A 19,602-nucleotide genomic window follows, 5' to 3' on the forward strand; every position below is an offset into this window, starting at 1 on the left:
ATTTATTCCACTGTATCTGTGAACTTCTGTTTAGTTTCACTTACAGCACGTCATCTTGTATTCTACTACTGAAGTTGACTAGTGATGCCCTTTGTGGAAGGAACCGTACTTTCTCTGCACACTACCATGTACTGTCACAGACTGATCTCTATTTTAAGAACTAACTTGCTATTTCAGATTAGCTTTGACTTGTTAAAGTCAACAACAGAGTACGTCAAGTGGTACTGGTGTGCACAAGAACAAGATGAAATTAAAGGCATTTGAAAGTTAATTTAATAAGCAATATTTTTTCCATTACTGAGATTACTTAGTTTAAATCTTAAGAAAACATACAGTTCATTCTTAATTCTTAAATGTGCTTACCTACCCACAAGTTTGAAATCAAGATTCTTTTTTCTCAAGTACCTCTGATGTATTCTTACCGAATTTGTCATTGGTGCCTAGAAAAAAGAAATGACAAAATAGTGAGTAGCAAACTTGCGCTTAATGTCACAGGTGGTTTGTCACAATAAAAAATGTTGCATGCCTCTATACCATACAGTATATGCCGGTGTGCATACACCGTCATTCCCCGAAACTGCTTTTAAAAGATGCTACTACTGAAAGTCAGATGGAAAATCAAATGGTTCAGACAACTACCAGCTTTTTAGATCATCTGATGGATCATCTGCTCCATTTACATATCAAGTTCTCATTTAATAATATATTTGAGATTACACTGAAAATCTGAAATGCAAGAAAAATGAATATTTAAGCAAGCATCAGTGAGTTCTTGAATTGCACCATACACATTTAATGGGTTCTTTATTTTAACATGTAAAATTCCTCAGTAAGGAACTTCTGTCCTCACAAAATGATGGGTTTAGCCTCACTAGATCCTTGCTCATATCTACCAGTTGTTTGAAGACTGAAGGGAGTACAACAATGAATCTTTGCTCCTTTTCCATGTTGGGACACAATTCCCCTTCCCCATACCCTTAAGGAAGGGGGAAAGCGTCAACTCCTATCCCTGCTCCCTGAGTGTAGTAACAAAATAGGTTTCACTCTCCCAAGGCTATCCAGTTCCCAAGTGTCCCAGCTGACAGGGGCTTTGAAACTGGATGAAGAGTTTTGCTGTCTCGGGATCTGACATCTAGCTCACTGATTTTGACATTTATTTTTTAATACTTAAGTTAATGTGGAATAAAATTGGCTTTTGGCTTTATTTAGATTGTACTTCTGCTGCAGTTGTTACAGGTAAGTGTTAAAACCCTAATAAGCCCTGCAGGTCTCTGTGTTTTCAGTTAATTAAAAGGGCACATTGGAGAAAAGTGGCTGTTCCTTTGTTACTCTGACATGTCCCAGTTGCCTGCCAGTTTGGGTGCTATATTAGGTATTTACTAAAGTTGGCCATTTTGTGTCTGCATAATTATTTACAGTTAAAATACATCAGATTAAACAACAAAATGGGTTGCTATGCGATGTTTCCATGTGCTATAGAAATCTGTTTCACTGCTTTGTTATATCTGAATAACAAAAAAGCATTTCAGAAGCAGGCTCGGGCTGTACTGTTGCAGTGAGGTTGCCACAGATGTGAGAAAGTAGGAGTGTTTTTTCTGCAGAAAAATAAAAGCAGCAGCAAAAATTTCTATATCGAGCAATGAGCCTAAGAAAATTGAGTCCTATAATTTTCTGGTAACAAGTATGAGTTTTGAAATAAACAGGTCCCGTTAGCATTCTTACTTTAAATAGATGGCATATGTGATGCTATTTTTGCATGTCTTTTCCATTATCTTTGTCTTCATGACAATACAGGAGGTTAAAATAATTTGCTTGGAAACTTTGTACTTTGCAGAAGGAAGCTGAAAATCTATTTGTTCTTTTGCTGTGTCTTGATTTTCAGCAGTTTTCAGGACTTTTATTCCATTTTTGAAGGAATGTCCTATGAAAAAAAATGCAAAAGCCTAATTTCCTTTGTTACTACTGGTAATATTTATTATTTAATATAATGTAATAACAGTAGTCATTAAAATTTACAGTTCCATTTGATAAATTACATAAACCATTTTTACTGTAATGGGAAGGCATCATTTCAGGAATCATCCATTGTCAAGTGATTTGTCATTTTCAAAATCAGAATGGTAACATTAATATTAAAGCCTACATGAAAGCTTGTGTTATATGGCAGTGTTTGCGTTGTAGTGTGAAAACTAGAAAATGAAACCTAGTAATCAATAAGGTGTGAAAGCATATAATATGAGGCTAGTGTCCCTTTGAATCTTTCACACATGGGAGCCTTCTGAAGGAGGAGATACAATAATGCTCTTTGCAAAAGATGGGTGTGGGTTTTTTACCCAACACTGAACTTGCCAGCTGCAAAAACTGTCTTCTGATCTCTTATTGTTTTCCCACTCTTTTCTTTTTGTTACCTGTTTCTAATAAAGACCAATTTACTTGAATTATTTTTGTGAAAGCATGGCCCCATTGTACGTGGGTCAGCGCAGCCTTCCCAACTTCCCACCATGGAATAATTTCCTTTTTCAGCCAGATGGTTAGGGTATTGTACTGTCCTATTTACACAAAAGAAACACTCATTAGTGTTTAAATGTTTAATTACTGAAAGGCATAGACTTGATTAAAAAAAAGTTCAGGTCAGGCAACACATGCATTTTTCATAGGGATATGGTGCAGAAGGCCACAACATAAATAGGCTGATGCTATCCTTAAAGCAAAAGCTGTTTTCTGCAGATAAAAGTACACTGGTGCTTTGATTTATGTATAGAGCTTGGTATGATGTTGGTATTATCCTAGTCCTTGAAATCCAAAATCACTTTATGATTCTATTTTAGTTCAGGATTCTCCATCTCTTACATTGTAGGTAAAACTGTATATGGACTTCTTTCCCTTGGGTATTTGTCTGTGGGTTTTGATATTTTTTTTAATTATTTGCCAGAGGTGGGGGTGTCCGGAGTGGTGGTTTTTGCTTTTTTATACTTTCAGATAGTGTAGAAAGAATGAAAGAATGTGAGACAAAAGAGATGCTTTTAACACTGGCATAATAAAAATAAATAGTTCTTTCTAACATAGAATCAATCAAAATAAATTGCATTGAGTTGATAATTAAATGGATATTCTCAAAGCGTGTGGATGATATTTTCTCAGGAATCAAGTTAGTGATGAACTCTACAGAAGCCTTTGACAAGGAGTAGTTTTTGTCTTATAATTAATAATTTGTCTTATAATCAATAATTAAATATAATCAATATAGTGTGCAGTAAGTGAAACCATGTTCTAGGCTCTTGCCTGAATCTTGTCTTTTTTTCTTCCATATTGTCTCCAGCTTCATAGACTATATTCTTAGTTAAATTGACTTGAGATTGGGTATGCTTCACAAAGTTTGTATCATAATATTGGTAGTTTGTAACTGAGTACTGATGTAGCAAGAATTCATGCAAAACCTGTAATTTCATAAAGCTGGCGTTTTCTCTCAAGCGAGTTAGGTTGTTTGTTCTTCCCTCTTCTCCAGCTGCATTCAGGCATGCTTCTGATTGCCCAAGACCTGTTTGGAGGAAGCATTTACCTCAACTGTTGCATGGCACTTTGGAGAAGCAGAACTGAAGGGAACAGTCAGAAAAATTCCCTTTTCTGAGCAGGGTCTGCACAACTCACATCTGGTGTGGGTTGCCCTTCCCATGTGCAAAGTAGGGATAGGTGTGCCTGACTGAAAAAGATTAGCAGCAGCTGAATGGCTGGAGGTTCATCTTCTTGCAATTAAATGTACCTAAATTTAGCCATTCTGAATCCAACCCTTTGCAAATATTGATGGGGGCAGTGGGGGGAGGCTGGTTGTGTGGAGAATGACTGTTCTGGGACTGTACAGGAATGGGGATGCTGGAAACCACTAGGCTTTCTGTACCAAACCACAGAGAATTGTCATGCTTTAGGAACAGGAGCTTTATTTTGGAATGAGGAAAGCAGGGGTGAAGTCAGAAAAATAAAGGTTTGTTGGGACAAAATGATGTCAAGGACATTGTCTTCAGTATTTCTAACTGGCTTGTTAAAAAGGTACACAGAACTGTAGAGAGGTGTCTGTAGGGAATGTGAAGGCATCAAAGACTTCTAACTTCTTAACCGTATTGCTCTGTAGTCATGCGTTCTGCATCCACTATATGAAATGAATTCTTTAGCTGCAGCAGGGGATCGTAAGCAGAATGTAAGACCAGTTTCAGTTTCCCATGAAGCAGCAAGAAACCCTTCCATACGTGTTTGCTTTAGGAGCACGGAATTGTTCTCGGTAGTCTTACCACTTGTGACAAAGAGAACATTCTTTAAGGCACAATCAAAAGCCTTTGTTTCTTTTTATAAGTCATTGGAAATTGTTTTCTAGCTATTGTTTTTGCAAAGGGCATAATAAAAAGGGCTTATGAAAGGAAATGCTGCATGAAATTACAGTGTCTAAGATCTGTTGTTTGACATCCTTGACTAAAAAATTATATGGTATACGTGATACTCCGAGTAATAATTTACTTGAAATGAGACGTTGGCTGAAATATATTTTTGGGGTATTAGAGCTCTAGACTTTGCTTTTAGAGCTGCAGGCAAGTTTCCTGCTCCCTGGATGATACCAAGTGTCTTTTGACTGATAATGAAAATTTCCAGACAATTTCTAAGATAGCACCTGAAGCAAGCAGTTAGAGGAAAGAATGAGAGGTCAGAGGGGAGAGTCTAGAATTTGTTACTGACGTTCCTGGATTTCTCAGAGTTTTGGCCTGTCTTTAAAGTAACATTTTGGGATGGCACTTTCAAGTGGCTTTGTTGATTAAACAATTAAATCTTACTCTTACCTGTCAGCCTGGATGAATGAAATCATTGGCATTTGGAACATTCAGAAGCTTTTGAGCGAGTTATAATTCAGCATTATTATGAATCATCCTCTGAAAAGGAAGCAAAGCCGTTTCAGGTGTAGCATGGCTGTGAGCATGTGTTATTGTGCGTTTAATCCAAAGGATCCATACTCATATGTGAGCTGTTGAACAAAGCCACATTTAGACACACAGCATGACAGTAGGGCATTTGAGTTACGTTGTCTTCTGAGTGAGTTAGAAAAGACAGTTTTATGCATCTGACAGGGGAAAACTATCAGCTCAAACCTGGTTTTGTCTGTAGTTTCTCTGTAAATTGGGCTCATTGCTAATTTGGATGAGAGCTGTGCCTGGGGTTTATTCCAGAGCTGTGGTGAGTCAGCTTGTGTGAAAAACCGTTCAAATATCTGGACAAACTTTCATCTGCTTTACCAAGTGAAGGGTACAGGAGTCCAGATTATTTCTGTGTTGTGGTTCCTCCACTTGTGTGCTTGGAGCAGGGATACCCAGTGAGCAGGATGGATGGCTCTAATCTTCCTGTCTCTCAGAGTCTATAGCTACTGAATCAAAGTCTTGATTCAGAGAGGTAAGTACTTTATTTGTTCTGCTAATGGCTACGATGGAGAGGTCAGAGTACTGGCTGTTCGGTGATGTGGTAAAAGGCTTGTCTGTCTGCCCACCCACAAAGAAGGGCAGAGAGACAATAGCAGGTAGCAGGATCCAGGACCATCACAGGAGAAACAATTTGCTCGGAGGCAGGAAGGGGAACCAAAATCACACTCAGAAGAAAGGACTCCCTCACCAGCTCCCCTTGGTGCTGTCTTGGGGTAGCCTCAGAGTGACTAGATCGAGGGCACTTTGGTACCTGCACCTAGAGCAGAACTTTCCTTGAAGAGGGAGATCCTGGGGTTTGGCTACCAGATCAGGGAGTCCTGGTCCTGTGTCTTTGTGTGCTCCTGTTCCTCCCTAGGGATGAGAGCACATAGTGGCTGGCTTCTGGAGGGACCAGGGAAGTCTTAGCCAACTGATGGAGTGTGGTGTGTGTCTGTGAGCAAGGCGGTCTGTACCAGCTGCTGGAGTGGTGCTGTAGGCCCATGGGGCTTGTATATTCACGTCCCGGCAGCTGGGGAGACCTGTGATGTTTATTTCTCTCTAATGGCCTTTACTTCATCTTGATAAGCTGGAGAGGAACAGTGTTGGGCTACCACTGCTGTTTGTGTTTGCTCATTGTGTTGGTCTGTGTGGCTCACCAGGTATATATGTGTGTAAGTTCTGTAGGTGTATATGTTTGTGTCCTCTGGGAGTGCATTCCCAGCTTTCTGTAAGGGTGTGTGGATGGAGGGTGTGTGGTCAAGGATCTTTCTAATGCAAAAAGAGGATAGTGAAGGAGAAGCCATAAACAAGAACAGAGACACTGCCTGCCCTATCGGTTGTCTGTGAGGTTTGTAGTGAGCACCAAACCTTGTCAGACACAAGTTGCTAAGGATATGTGGGAATGTTTATTGACAAGAAACAAATCTCATCAGTCCCTCTAATTGGTGGGCTATCAAGAAAGCAGGCAAACCAGGACTTTCAGCTAAGGAAATGCAAATGTGAGGGTCCAGGGTGTTGGAGAGATGTGACTGGAACTAAAGTCCAGGGATGGGGTCAGGTAAGCTGAGGTAATGCCAGCAAGTTGCTGATATTTGAGGGGACTCACACATATGGAGTGCCTGTGAGCACGGGGTAGAGGAGGGCATGCCATTAGAATCATAGAGTAGAATCATAGAATATCCTGAGTGTGAAGGGAACCCACAAAGATCAAGTCCAACTCCTGGCTCCACACAGGACCACACAAAAATCAAGCCCTATGCATTGTCCAAGAGCTTCTTGAGCTCTGGCAGTCTCAGTGCTGTGACCACTGCCCTGGGGAGCCTGTCCCAGTGCCCAACCACCCTCTGGGTGCAGAGCCTTTCCCTAACCCCCAGCCTGACCCTCCCCTGTCCCAGCTCCATGCCGTTCCCTCAGGTCCTGTCGCTGTCCCCAGGGAGCAGAGCTCAGCGCCTGCCCCTCCGCTCCCCTCGTGAGGGAGCTGCAGGCCGCCATGAGGCCTCCCCTCAGCCTGCTCTGCTCTGGGCTGAGCACACCAAAGCACCTCAGCTGCTCCTTGTACATCTTGCCCTCCAGACTCTTCACCATCTCTGTACTTTGGACTCTCTCTAATAGATTTATGTCCTTCTTATGTTGTGGCAACCAAACTGAAGAGGAGGAAGAGGACTTGGCTGTCCTATACTTAATTTTTTGTGAGTCCTATATGTAGTCCGTATCCCTGGCTAGTCAGGGTTTCAGAAGCTGTGCCCAAAGTGGTGGTGTCCACTCCTGGCATCCCTAACGCTGCTGCTTGTTGGACCTGGGACTATGGCAGCCTCACCTCTGTTGGGCTGTGGGATTCATCTCTCCCTAACACTTACATCAAACATCAGTACGGACTGATAAATTCACAAACTGTTCCTTGAGGAGGTCACATGTTAGTAATCTTAGCAGAAGACATGCTCATTTGCCTTCTGAAGCACATCCCTTGCCATTGCCCACCATATGCACACTTCTAGGGAAAACGTTTCACACCTTCATCATTTGTCAGCGATACTAGTTCTGCCCTCCAAATAGCTTGTGCATTTTCTGCGTGGTTTTTTTTTTTTTTGGTACTGTAGCTTTTAGTTACAACTGTGACAAGTTCTGTCACTGTGTTAGGTATCTGCTTTGCCCTTTGTGATTTTCACAGAGGAGAGAATGATATGGATGTGATCTAACGAACACAGACTTGATTTTTGTTTATAAGATGCACAGCTTCATTACTTCGTTGGTTTTTTTTTGTTTTTTTTTGTTTTTTTTTAATTCTTTTGGCTAAGTGGCTTCTCAGGCCTTTTAGCCGTGTCCCTGAGCATCTCTAGGATAACTTGCATGGAAATGTTTTTCTTTCAGTACCCTGCCTTCATTTTACTTTGTCTCACCTTGTATTGGACCAGAGAACCTTATGCAGTGAGGGATCAACCTGTGCAGGTGCTCTCCTCTGCATCACAGCAGCAAGAGAGTAGCAGTGTGAGGCGTGTGGCTTTGCAGAAAGGAAGGCTTTCAGAGGGTGGTCAGCTTGGCCTGTCAGTCATTTCTTGTTTTCACAAGAACATAACATGGAGGGAAGAGCCTGGGGTTTTTACCTGCATCTAGCACAGTGCAATGAGCTGCCATGTGCTTAAAATCACGGTTACCCATAGCAGCCTCTTTGGCTGTAGCCTCCTCCATGCTTTTAACTCCACATTTGAAACTGTTGCTTGTCATTCCTCCTCTTAGCAAACATTTGAGGTGCTTTCGTTCCGTATTTCAGAGCCACTGTTCTCTCAGTTCTAGAAAGTGAGCTGAATCTGCATTATTAGCACAGAATAACAGGGACAGTCAATTTGAGATGCACTGTGATTAAGGTTGAGCATGCATCTGTTTTTGAATTTAAAGAATTAGCTTTAAATCCAGCTTAAATTGCGATCTAGTAAATAAGGGTAATTGTGTCTTAGTTTCAGTCACTTTTTGGAGGTCATGCTGTTTCAAAAGTGGCAAGCTGTTCATTGTGTATTAATTAATTCCAGTGCTGCTTAATGATATGCTTTCAGCTGCATTGCTTTAACTGCAGAACGGAAGGGGAGCACTTCTGAACACACTCCAGCAGAGAGAGCATTGCTCGCTTTGATGGAAGGAGGCACAAGGGTGCGGCAGGGAGAATCTAAGGACACTGTTATTCCAGCAACCATGGCTGCCTGGGCACATTATCAAGCTTGGAAAGCCTTTACAGCGTTTCAAGAGAGATGCAATAGCACTGATTGTGATGGGTGACTGAATGCATTTTCCTTCAAAGCTGCTCAGAAACAGCTGACAAGTGCAGTTTTAGGAAGGCTACTGGAGAAGCTTATTGCATGGGTTTTTCCTGCCACCTTCTGGATAGGGAGAAGAATAATTTTGAGTAGATAACCAAAATCGTGTCTTTTTTTTTTTTTTTTTTTTTTTTTTTTTTTTTTTGGACAATATGTATGTCAACTTATTATTTGTAAAGTCTGTATTGAGATTGGCAATGGAAGACAAAAGTATGAAGAGCAAAAGGAGACATCTCTCTATGCTTCTGGAGAGAGGATGACCCTGCTTCAGTTCCTTTTTTCATAATTATTTTGCATTTTCTGTAAATAACATATTTCCATAGGTACTTTCGTCATGGAAGGGTTGTATTTTAGCTTGTCTTTGTAAGTAGTAAGATTGCAGAAAGAATAATAGCTTGGAATAAGCAGCTAATAAAGCTGATCATTCTTTGAAGCGCTCTCTAAGATATATGTGCACCCTGAATTTAACAGCATCTTTATTTTAATAAAAGCAAAAGTGGAATTTTTCAGAAGTACTCATTCCTAATCCATACCCATTGTTGTTAGTGAATTCTTTTACTTGTGAACTTCAGTAAGAATGTTTTTAGCCATGGCCATGTGTCTTGTAATAACTTTCTTTCAAATGTGTAATGCTACAATCAGAGCAGTTTACTGAAAAATTGTAAATGAGGAAAAGGGGTGAGTGCTGCTCAATTCCTACACTAACAATGCATGTTTAAATTAACTATTAGTAAAATATATGGAAATTGTATCAGGGCTTCAAGAAAGTAGACACAAAGATACTGTGTATATATACATAAACAAATGTGTGGGTATATATGCATACAAATAAAGCAAACAAAAATACATGCTTACATACCAAAACCAAGGAACCTAGAATAGGCGCTAAATGGACAAAGTTTCAGATGATATTAGACTATTTTTAATGTGGGAGACTATAAAGCAGTGACTTGCACACCACCACACAGGAGAGCCTGTCTCAGAGCCAGAAGCAAATTTCCATTTCCAGAATACAAACCATAAGGCCACCTGGCTCCCCATTTATTGTTGTCCCCCTGCTGCAAACTAAATAGCTTCTTGCATCGCTGCTTGAAATTACTTCTGTTAACATAGTTAGCGGAATGAGATACCGTTTTCTTCCCCTCTCTTAAATGAAGTCGTCTCTTTAGCAGCTGTCATCTCAGTAATGAGCAGAGCTACAAATAAAAGTCTTCTGCAGTCTGCAAGCAGATTTAAGTCCTAGGCTTTAACCCATGTAAAGCAACATTATGCCTTAAGCAATTCATGAGAGTGCTTCTAAAATATGTCAAAACGGGAGGGAGGATGATATTAATGTCACTTGTTTTTTTCTTGCTTTTTCATCATGATTGAAATCACACGTGAAGCTGGCGACTTTGGAGCGTTATCTGTTGTACAACTGAAGACAGCATAGGGAATATTTAAGTGAAACTGTACTGAAATAACTTCTCATGTGTCTGAGTATAGATTTTTAGCAGCCTTTATTGAATGTCTTGAAGCCACTGTCCCACTGCAGATGGTACTCACTGGCGAAGGCAGTATATATTGGAACATTTTATCTAATTCCTTTTTAGTAAACTGACTCTCTTTTAAAAAAAAAAATAAATAAATAAATACAATTGCATTTTGTCATAACACGATGCTTTGTGTTTCTTTCTTCAGGTGAAAAATGTGTTCTGTATGAAAGCAAAGGAAGGCAGAAAAAAATCAATACGTGCCTTAGTGGCTATTGGAAATGGTAAAGGGGCTGCAGGTATGTGCCTTTGCTATGTGTGAAAGATGCCAAAGTAATCGTTGCTTATAATGGGAGACTGGGAGGTGTGATGATTTGCAGGGACTTCTTACACTTGAGAAAAAATACCCTTCTTTCTACAATATTGAAATACGTTAAAGAATTATGAAAGCCTCATCTATAAAAGCAAGCTGTATAACCAAATTATACGTTCACTGGAACACTTTGTATTAAAAAAAAAAAAAAAAGGAATTGGGAAAAGTACATGTGATTAGTGTTGGTGTATATATTATCCAAATATAAAAACAGTTTTTGTTGAACTTCAGAGTGATAGAGCTAGCCACAGGTAGGTCTTACCAGAAGGGATTGTCTATGCTACTAGTAGGTACTATTTATACTTAAAAAAAAAAAAAAAAAAAAAAAGTGTTCATCCATGCATTAATTCCACATAGCTGCAGAGTGTAGTTTGATACTTTCAGGTCACAGGGAAGAGTTTTGCAAAATCACTTTCATGTTGGTGTTTTATTTTCATTTGCTGTAACAGTGACCGCTTTGCAGTGACCATGACTGATTCTGCATTTTCCTGGTTGTACGTTTTCTAAGTGGAATTAATATTCAAGTAGCTGATTTTTTTCCCTCTTTAGACCTCAGGATAATTCCTTGCAAGTATTACTGCTTTTAGTTACGAAGTAAGGGCTTGTTTACTGGTAGTCTCAGATAGCATGGACCATCTTGATTCAGAAACTTGTAATTAAGCTGTTAAATCAGTTTCGTTCTTACTCAGCCTCCTCGGGAAGCTTTCTTACTTTATTGAAGTTAATCCCTAACCGCCCTCCCCCCAAAAAAAAAAAATATATATATATAAGGGCTTCCTAGAAAAAAAATATATTTATACTTCTAAGGAATTAGAATACTCAGAGACCTTTGGATCCATTCTCAGAGTAACTTCAGTGATCTGCAGCTTGACCCGTTTGTAGGCTTTTCTATTATGATTCTTTATAAAGGTCTGTTCAGCAAGCAATTGAAGTCTAAGTATAGAAATGCTGTCTGCTGCATAAAGGAAATGGGAAAATCAAAAGAAATGTGATATTATGAAAGACCTAATAATACAAGCTGTGAACAGTGACCCTTTTTCTTTTCTTTCTCAGCACAGACTGTAGGAAGAATACTGGTCAGAGGGATTCAGTTTGGTTTTGTTCTTGTGACAGTGCTATTTAAGCACGGTTCTGCTGCACAGTAGCTCTGACCAAGCAACCTCTAGAAGCAGCCAAACCGTCTCAGTGCAGCATATAAACTGGATCAATTAGCCCTTCCAAAAGGATCCCATCTGATACGATGGTAGTGCTTCATACATGTATGTTAGTGAGGTCACTCACAACAAAGACGTGGATGGCTGAGAACCAGCATGTTGTGCCACGTTCCTCTCCCCAGAAGTTTGGAAAACGCTCTAATAAGTAATTGCAATTCTTTCCTCAAGTGAAGTGCTTAATAATCTTGGTGAGAAGAGCCTCTGAGTTGGTCAGAATTGGTCTTTACAAAATGAGGAGAACAAGAATTCCACTCCACTGCTGCTACTTAAGGGGTGCAGTACAAAATAAAGTGTTGCAAGAAAAAATCCTTGTTGGTTTAGCTGAGTCAATTATCACTGCTATGGGGAAACACAACACAGAGAAGGCTGAAGTAGCTTGTGTTATGGTTACGAACTTTATAAACTTTACAGCTTTTTTATTTTAAAAAGAAAGGCAACTGAAAGAAAACAAAACTGAAACTTACATAAACGTCTGTGTGCCTTTGAGGTCCTTCTAATAGGTCCGTTGGATGGGCAGGGCCAACATGTTTGGCTATCATGTAGTACAAGTGGATTAAATCCAAGGTGCAGGGAGACTTGGCCTTTTGATTTCTTATAAAATCATTTATTGTACATCTCTTAAGCCTAAGCAATTGTTAAATTGATGTTTGTAATATGTACAATCTTCGTGCTAGTGATATGACTGCACGTTAACAGTGCTGACCCCCTGCGTTCTTGTTTCTGCCGTTTTTATGACTCATGCTGTATACGGTACATACATTTCTTTCATGAGTTCAGTTACACAAGGCCAGGCGACGGTGACAAGTACATATTAGTACTTCATTGAAGTCACACAGCTAGGCCTTTAGATGTGGCATATTACCGAATATATAACACAGCAGTGTTGCATATTGTTAAAGCAAGAAGAGACATTCTGTAATATGCTGGTATTTAAACTTGTCGCTCTCCTGAAATTTCTAAAGGCTAGCAGATATTCCATCAAGAGGTAGGAATATGAGATGCATTGTATTGGTGACAGAGTATAGGAAATTGCATTTGCATTGTTATATGTAGTAAAGAAAACTGTTTTCAATACATATTTAAAGCATCTATCTCTTGGATGTAATGATCTCCTTTTATTATGAGCTTGCTAGATATCTCTGCCGATGGGATGTGAGAGCTTTATTAAGACAACCACATTTCCAGTTGTGTGGTTCTGTACAACTTCATCTGTTTGAAAGACTGAAGTCCGGATGTGCTCCTCAAGCAGAACTTTAACTGCTGCTTGGAGGGGAAAAGTGGAATGTGTATGTAGAGGAAGGTGTGGCTCTTGAGCAGAACATGTTGCTCTGAAAAGTTCTGCCTGCCTTTTCTTTGAAAGGTTTTTTCATGAGCATTACCACGTCATTAAAGGCTTACCATATGTGCCGAATGATTGAATTGAAGTTGCCCACATGGTTTCTTTTTTTTTAATTTTCTAATCTATTGTGTGATTTTACAATGTTAATACGTTACCAATTAGCTCTGTGTGTGTATGCATAAAAGAGTATCACATTTTCTTGTGCAGGAGTTAGAAAGCGATTGAGAACTCGGTATATGGAGCTGTATTTTGGATTAGGCTCCATAACACACGGAATCCCACAACCCCTACTGACACAACAGAAACATCAAAAGACCAAAAAGAAGCTAGACCAATTGATTTGAAGTAAAATGATTTTAATTCAGTCTGTCTTGACACTATTGGACCACAGTGCTAAAAAAAAAAAAAAAAAAAAAAAAAAATAGGCTGTCACATCCTCTTACTTGTTCCATACAGTCAGGTGATGCCCCATTCTGAGCTGACTGCAAATACTCAAGAGACTGTGAAAGCTCTTCCACTGCTACCACAGTTCAGCTAGTAAATAGGAGTAGGTCTGAGTGTCCAGAGAAGATTAAGTAGCAGTTTGGAAACTGACAGTCTTTGTTCTTTAGACATGTACTTATGCAAATGTGCTGTTCTGTTTGTAAACCTGAGTTTTATATTCTCTGTTTTTCTAATATAAACCCAGTCTCCTTCTTTGCTTCTAAGGTCTTGGAGCTGCCATTCGTACAGATGTACTTGATATGTCTGTCAGTTTCCCTTTTTTTCTTCCTTTCCTTTCAAGCAGAATACCCTGTTACATGAAGCAGTCACCTCTGTGTTGTTTGGAAGAAACAGAACAAATACAAAAAAGAGTTAACTTAAGCCTTATTTGTCTTTATTTTTCCCCCCTCTGCTTTTTCAGGGTGCTGCCTAGTGTATTTCTTAGTAATAACACGGCTTTTTTCTGTCTTTCAGGTTTTGCAATGGGGAAAGCAGGTGACAGAATGAATGCTTTACGAAAAGTATGTTGATTAAAAGCAAGTACAAAATAATTTATACTGGCATTTATTTTAAGTAATCTTAAATAAGTCCACATATGTGATTTATCCATCTTGATACGTATAATGAGGTCGTCCTGCACTGACATTCTGTTAATATACACTTTATTTTCTTCCTACTCTCTTTTCTATCCCTCTTTGCTTGTTTGTTTCCATTACCTACACAGCATGCAATCTGCTTACACAGCTACTGTGTAGGAATTTTTCTCTTCCACATGCATTATGACCTTATTAAGGCTCCTTTAGACTTGAAAATATTATTTATCCATTTACATTAATCTAGTTTGTTTTAATGCTCAACTGAGCTACCAGAATAGCAATGCTAAAATACACAGTTAAAGTCATTACTATAGTGAGTAATCTTTTGAAATGTTCAATCTACTAGGAGAAAACAGTTCTTTAAATAGAACATTTTCATTTCTGTAAAGTAAATGGATTAAATGAGACAAACCTGCTTCCCAGGTTTTCTTTCTTGCTTTTTTCTATCTCGTTAACTGAACAATAATGCATTTCAAGTACTTTGCGGAAAGGTTCAAGGAAAAAATGTTTTCTTATTTTATTTGCTAGGCAAAGAACAAAGCAATACGCAGCTTACATTATATAGAGCAGTATCAGAACCACACAAGTAAGTAGTATGATTTTTTTTGACTCTTTAACTTTCAACAAGCACTGAATACACTAACAAGAACAGATTGCAACTAGTTGCAAAGTACAAAACGATATGAACTAAAACATTTTCTGGTTTGATGCATTATATTATTCTTTATGCATTATTTTGTTTCTTTAGAATGCTGTATGAAATCTTAACCCGATTGGTTTAACTTAGACAGCAGTACACAGTTTGCCAATCCCTGTGTAAAATAAATGATAGTTACCTGCAATAAATATGCAGTTTGCTCCTTTCTTTCACTCAGGTTTGTATGAACAGTTGAAAACTATGAAAAGTGTCGCTAACGTGAAAACATTGAGAGATTTATCTCCCTTCTATTCTCCTGCCTCCGCCACATTTAAAATTTGGTTACTTAATGCATAGTATTTCAGGCTTTTTAAAAGTGTGTAGGAGTAGTAGCAAGCCCAGGAGGAGGATGGGGGTGCAAGGTGTCCATGGTGTGTTCCATGGTAGCTTTTTGTTAATCCAATTTAACATCATGCAGGTCCATGTGATGTTAGATGTGGTAGCAGTATACCCATTAGGTATCTTTTGAAAAAATTATGAAAGACAGTGACACATATTTAACCAAGTCACTGCATAAATAAAAATTCAGTATAATCAAACTTCATTTTACAAATAAAAACTGTAGTTATCCTTATGAGTCTATTCCGTGACCATTAATATTTCACACTAATAGGTTGGCAGGTTGATTAAAGACTGGTTGATAGTGTCTCCTCCATGCTTTCTGTTCTGCTCAACATAAGTCTTCTCTGAGCCGTCCTCACTGTACTGCAAGAAATCAGTGTGCAGAGACTGACTCACTGAATCAGATGTGTACAAAACCCACCAGAGGAAATGAGTTTTGGGTTCCTTTTGAAGCAAAGAGAGGCAGCAAGACTAGAATGGCAAATTTCTGTGTAGAAAATCTAAGAAAACCAAAGTCTGAGGGGGAAACCTTAGATTAAAAGCTGAATTATTAGAAAAATCTAAATATGAGCAAAAGGGTTAAATTACATTGCTAGTGGAATGTGGATCATTGGAGGCATGTGGACCCTTCATATTTTTCCAGCGTAGCTTGTTTTTATGCAATAATGAAGTAGTACTCACAGATGTGTAAACATTCCTAACCTACTACAGAACTTTACCTAGATAAACTCTCCTTTTTAAAGAACTCAGAGAGGAAAACTACCTAACTCTTCACAGTTCTAAAAAAGAAAGGTACTCCTTATGTTTGCTGAGCTAAAACTTTTCTAGAATGTAGCCGTAATGCCTTTCTTTTCTTCCCCCTCCAGTTTACCATGACATTACTGTGAAATTTAAAAGAACAACCATCCGCATGAAGAAGCAAAACAAAGGTAATTAAAACTACTTGGAAATTCTGAAGTTCTATTAATTACTGACAGGTATTTATTTCATGAAGTTAAATCATGCAGTGTTCATTTACTTCAGAGATGTGTCATTTGGTGCTGTCTACCATGCCTTAAATGGTGAAGATGACCAATGGTTTTTCACTAAAAATATTTGCTGTTGACTACATGGCTTTGGTTTTGTGCATCAGGGTTTAATGCCCACCTTGAAGTTAAAAAACACTTTCAGTCCACAGTGGTAGGAAATAACTGTCAGTAGTTGCAAAGTATGGCAACTCAGCATGTCCAGTGTCAACAGTTCTGCACAAGAGAAGATGGGCACCTCTGTCAAGGCTTGCCTAAGCAATGAACTGATTAGACATGCCAGCAAGACACAGCAGGTGCTCAGATATTTGTTTTTTCTCCCAGGACTGTCTCCTGGTAAATGATAATAGGTGGTCTTTCATTCCATCCTATGTGATAAAAATAATATGATTAATAATATGTAGAGATGAGGAAAGTGTACTTGCCCATGGACAGGTTTCTGCTGTTGCTACTGCTCATCCTCCCAAAAAATGAACCCTGACTGCAACAGTAGAGATTTTATCTGGGGAAGTTCTGCTGTATTATGAGACAGGAAACTGAGTGAGGGCCATGGCTGCATCCCCCTCAATGCTTTAGTCAAAAGAGATGCATAGCTTGCCATACGTTGTCTCAATGGTGTGTCCTGTGTCTGATAGCTTCCTTAATGCTGACCTTTTTAAGAGACACTGCTTACTTTCCTCACCTTCAGTGCAGTTGCAATGTATGCCTTGCCAGCCAGTGACAATGATGGAGATGCATCCAGAGCAACCTTGTAAGCTGGTGTCGTGTTCTTCAGGGTTGCAATACAGAAAGTTGTATATGAAATAGTTTGGGGAGCTGAAGGTTAGCCTTTTTCTAATGGACTGCAGTTTTCAGCATGACCCGATTTACCTTCTAGGTTTTCTGTTTTGAAGACCTGTAATGGCAATAAGAGCTCATTTCTTTGCATGAATATTTCAGTTAAATCTTTTATGTACAAAGGTTTCATCTGACTTGCTTAGCCTACCTTTGCTTTCAGGATAGATAAAGCAGCTATTTTATAGAAAACAGATGTAGCTTGCTGCTGAGTGCCCTTAATTGGTCTTCTAATTTTAAAATACAACATGAAACAAATTCAACTACATAGCTAGTTGTTTGTAAATCACTTCAGATACATTATGATGAGACCTAAATTGCAAGATTGTTTAATTAACTCATAATAAGTCAGAACCAGGATAATTTTCCAGTCAGAACACTGTCATTGTGTTCACCTACTTAATTTATCAGTTCTGTAGCCTTTTGAGCAAGCTGAAGCACTGACACTTTGGACGTACCCTTTGATTTTTGTGTATCTGGTATTATTGTTCTGCACTGTCACATTAGTAATATGAGAAGCTAATATTAATGTTCGGAGTTATGTATTTTGAAAGCATCTAAAAGTGCTATGAACGTTCAACAATTTTTATTAGATGACATTATTTTGGTTCTGGGATGAGGGTTTTTTTAATCAGTGTGACAGTAATGCGATAGCACGAGCTTCAAAAAATCTTTACAAGTCAACAGGTAGAGAGTCAGACTGTCTTATTTGCATTTCTGCATTTCTTTTTGCATTTAAGGAGCTCTCAAGGTTGTAAATCAAGTAATTTCGTAGAATCGTAGAATTAGAATGGGTTGGGTTGGAAGTAACCTTAAAGATTATTTAATTCCAACCCCCTGCCTTGGCTGGGCAGGCACACCTTCCCCTAGACCGGGTTGCTGAAAGCCTCATCCAGCCTGGCCTTGAACACTTCCAGGCATCCACAGCTTCTCTGGGCAGCCTGTGCCACTGCCTCACCACCCTGATAGTAAAGAATTTCTTCCCAATGGCTAATCTAAATCTACCATCTTTTAGTTTAAAGCCATTACCACTTATTCCATCACTACATGCCCTGATGAAGAGTCCCTCCCCAGCTTTCCTGCAGGCCCCCTTTAGGTACTGGAAGGCTGCTATAACATCTCCCTGGAGCCTTCTCTTCTCCAGGCTGAACAACCCCAGCTCCCTCAGCCTGTCAGTGCACTTCTGTGGTTCTGAAGGCCAGCACTGATACCCTGTAGCTGTAATTAATATGTATGAAAAAAATTAGTTATTTGTAGTTTTCACATTAGACCATCTTTTGTAACATTCCTTCTACTTGCTGTTGACATTACAACTGTATAATTATGTATGCTGAAACGTCTTGCTTTGTGCAATTTCAGCTGGCAAGTTGTTACATTCAGTTTATTCCCTGCTCCTGTACTTAGGGCACAGGCAGCGATCTCAACAAGTGGTAACGACAAAGCCCAATGTTTTCAGATTAAAGATAAAGTCACTGTTACACTTAATATCCCTTACTTTATTCCTAATTCCTGCTAAATGGAGAAATGCCCCATCATATAGTCAGGATGCTGTTAAACAAGGGAAATCCAAGTTAAGAGTTCTATGATATGAACATCTGAATGTGAGCTTAACTCAGAGTAGTCTCTTAGTGTGGATTGAAAGTGGGTATTCTCTTTCTCACTAACTCATGTTAGTGGCTACCAAGAAAACCTACTGTAGATTGTCTATAACAGCCTGTATTAGTTAGGAGCACTACATTTTAAATGCTTTTCTTGATCACCTTTGTATCAAAAATCAGTGTGAGAAAATTTGCTGTGTCTAAATGACCTTACTCTCTTACGTAGGCTTCACTGAATTAAACCACAGTAACACAGTTGGAGTGCCAGAGGCAAGTTAAAAAATGCCAGAGCACAACTTTTTGTTTCCACAGTTGGAGTTTTCAGTCGGAATCTTTTGCTTTTGTGTTTGGAATAAATTCTGTTCAGTGACTGATGGACTAATTCGCTGCCTTCTGAGTTTCATGCATTAACAATCCGCAGAAACCTGATTGAATTGAGGTGGGTGAAAAGCAACGATGCAAAACACCAGAAGGAAAATGCTTTAAGTCACTGAAAATGAAACTTTGACAAACAGCCTTTCAGAGATCATTCACATGTAATTGTGTCGAAAACCTTACTTTGTATTGTAGCATAGAAAATGGTGTTTTCTCAAAAGGCAGAACAAATGGCTTTGGATGGTTATAATTTCCTTTCCGATTACAGGTTAAAAGAAAAAAAAAAAAAGGCAATATTGGTGCAGTAAAACATGCAGCACTGGAATAGATTTTTTTTTTTCCTCATTTACTCTGCAGCAAAACTGTTCTGCAGAGTGGATTAATCAATAACCTGGCTTTTCAGCTTCTAAGTAAAATACATTAGAACTATCATAAAGCGATTTATGAAGATTAATAGAGCTAGGCCACATGAAACAAGTCTCTTGGGGAACAAGAGAACAGAATTGGATTCCTC

General features: G+C 38.9%; 1 protein-coding gene across 2 annotated transcripts in view; it reads left to right on the forward strand.

Annotated features, from left to right (window-relative positions):
• Positions 1–19,602, forward strand: part of MRPS5 (mitochondrial ribosomal protein S5) — a 43,126-nt gene that overhangs the window by 21,376 nt on the left and 2,148 nt on the right. For both annotated transcript variants that reach the window (XM_032184814.1, XM_032184815.1), the window contains exons 6-9: positions 10,421–10,511; positions 14,096–14,142; positions 14,746–14,803; positions 16,123–16,185. In XM_032184814.1, the coding sequence (XP_032040705.1) occupies positions 10,421–10,511; positions 14,096–14,142; positions 14,746–14,803; positions 16,123–16,185 (259 nt within the window). The remainder of the gene's footprint in view (positions 1–10,420; positions 10,512–14,095; positions 14,143–14,745; positions 14,804–16,122; positions 16,186–19,602) is intronic.

This window comes from Aythya fuligula, chromosome 3 (genome assembly GCF_009819795.1).
Source record: "Aythya fuligula isolate bAytFul2 chromosome 3, bAytFul2.pri, whole genome shotgun sequence".
NCBI classification, from domain to species: Eukaryota; Metazoa; Chordata; class Aves; order Anseriformes; family Anatidae; genus Aythya; species Aythya fuligula.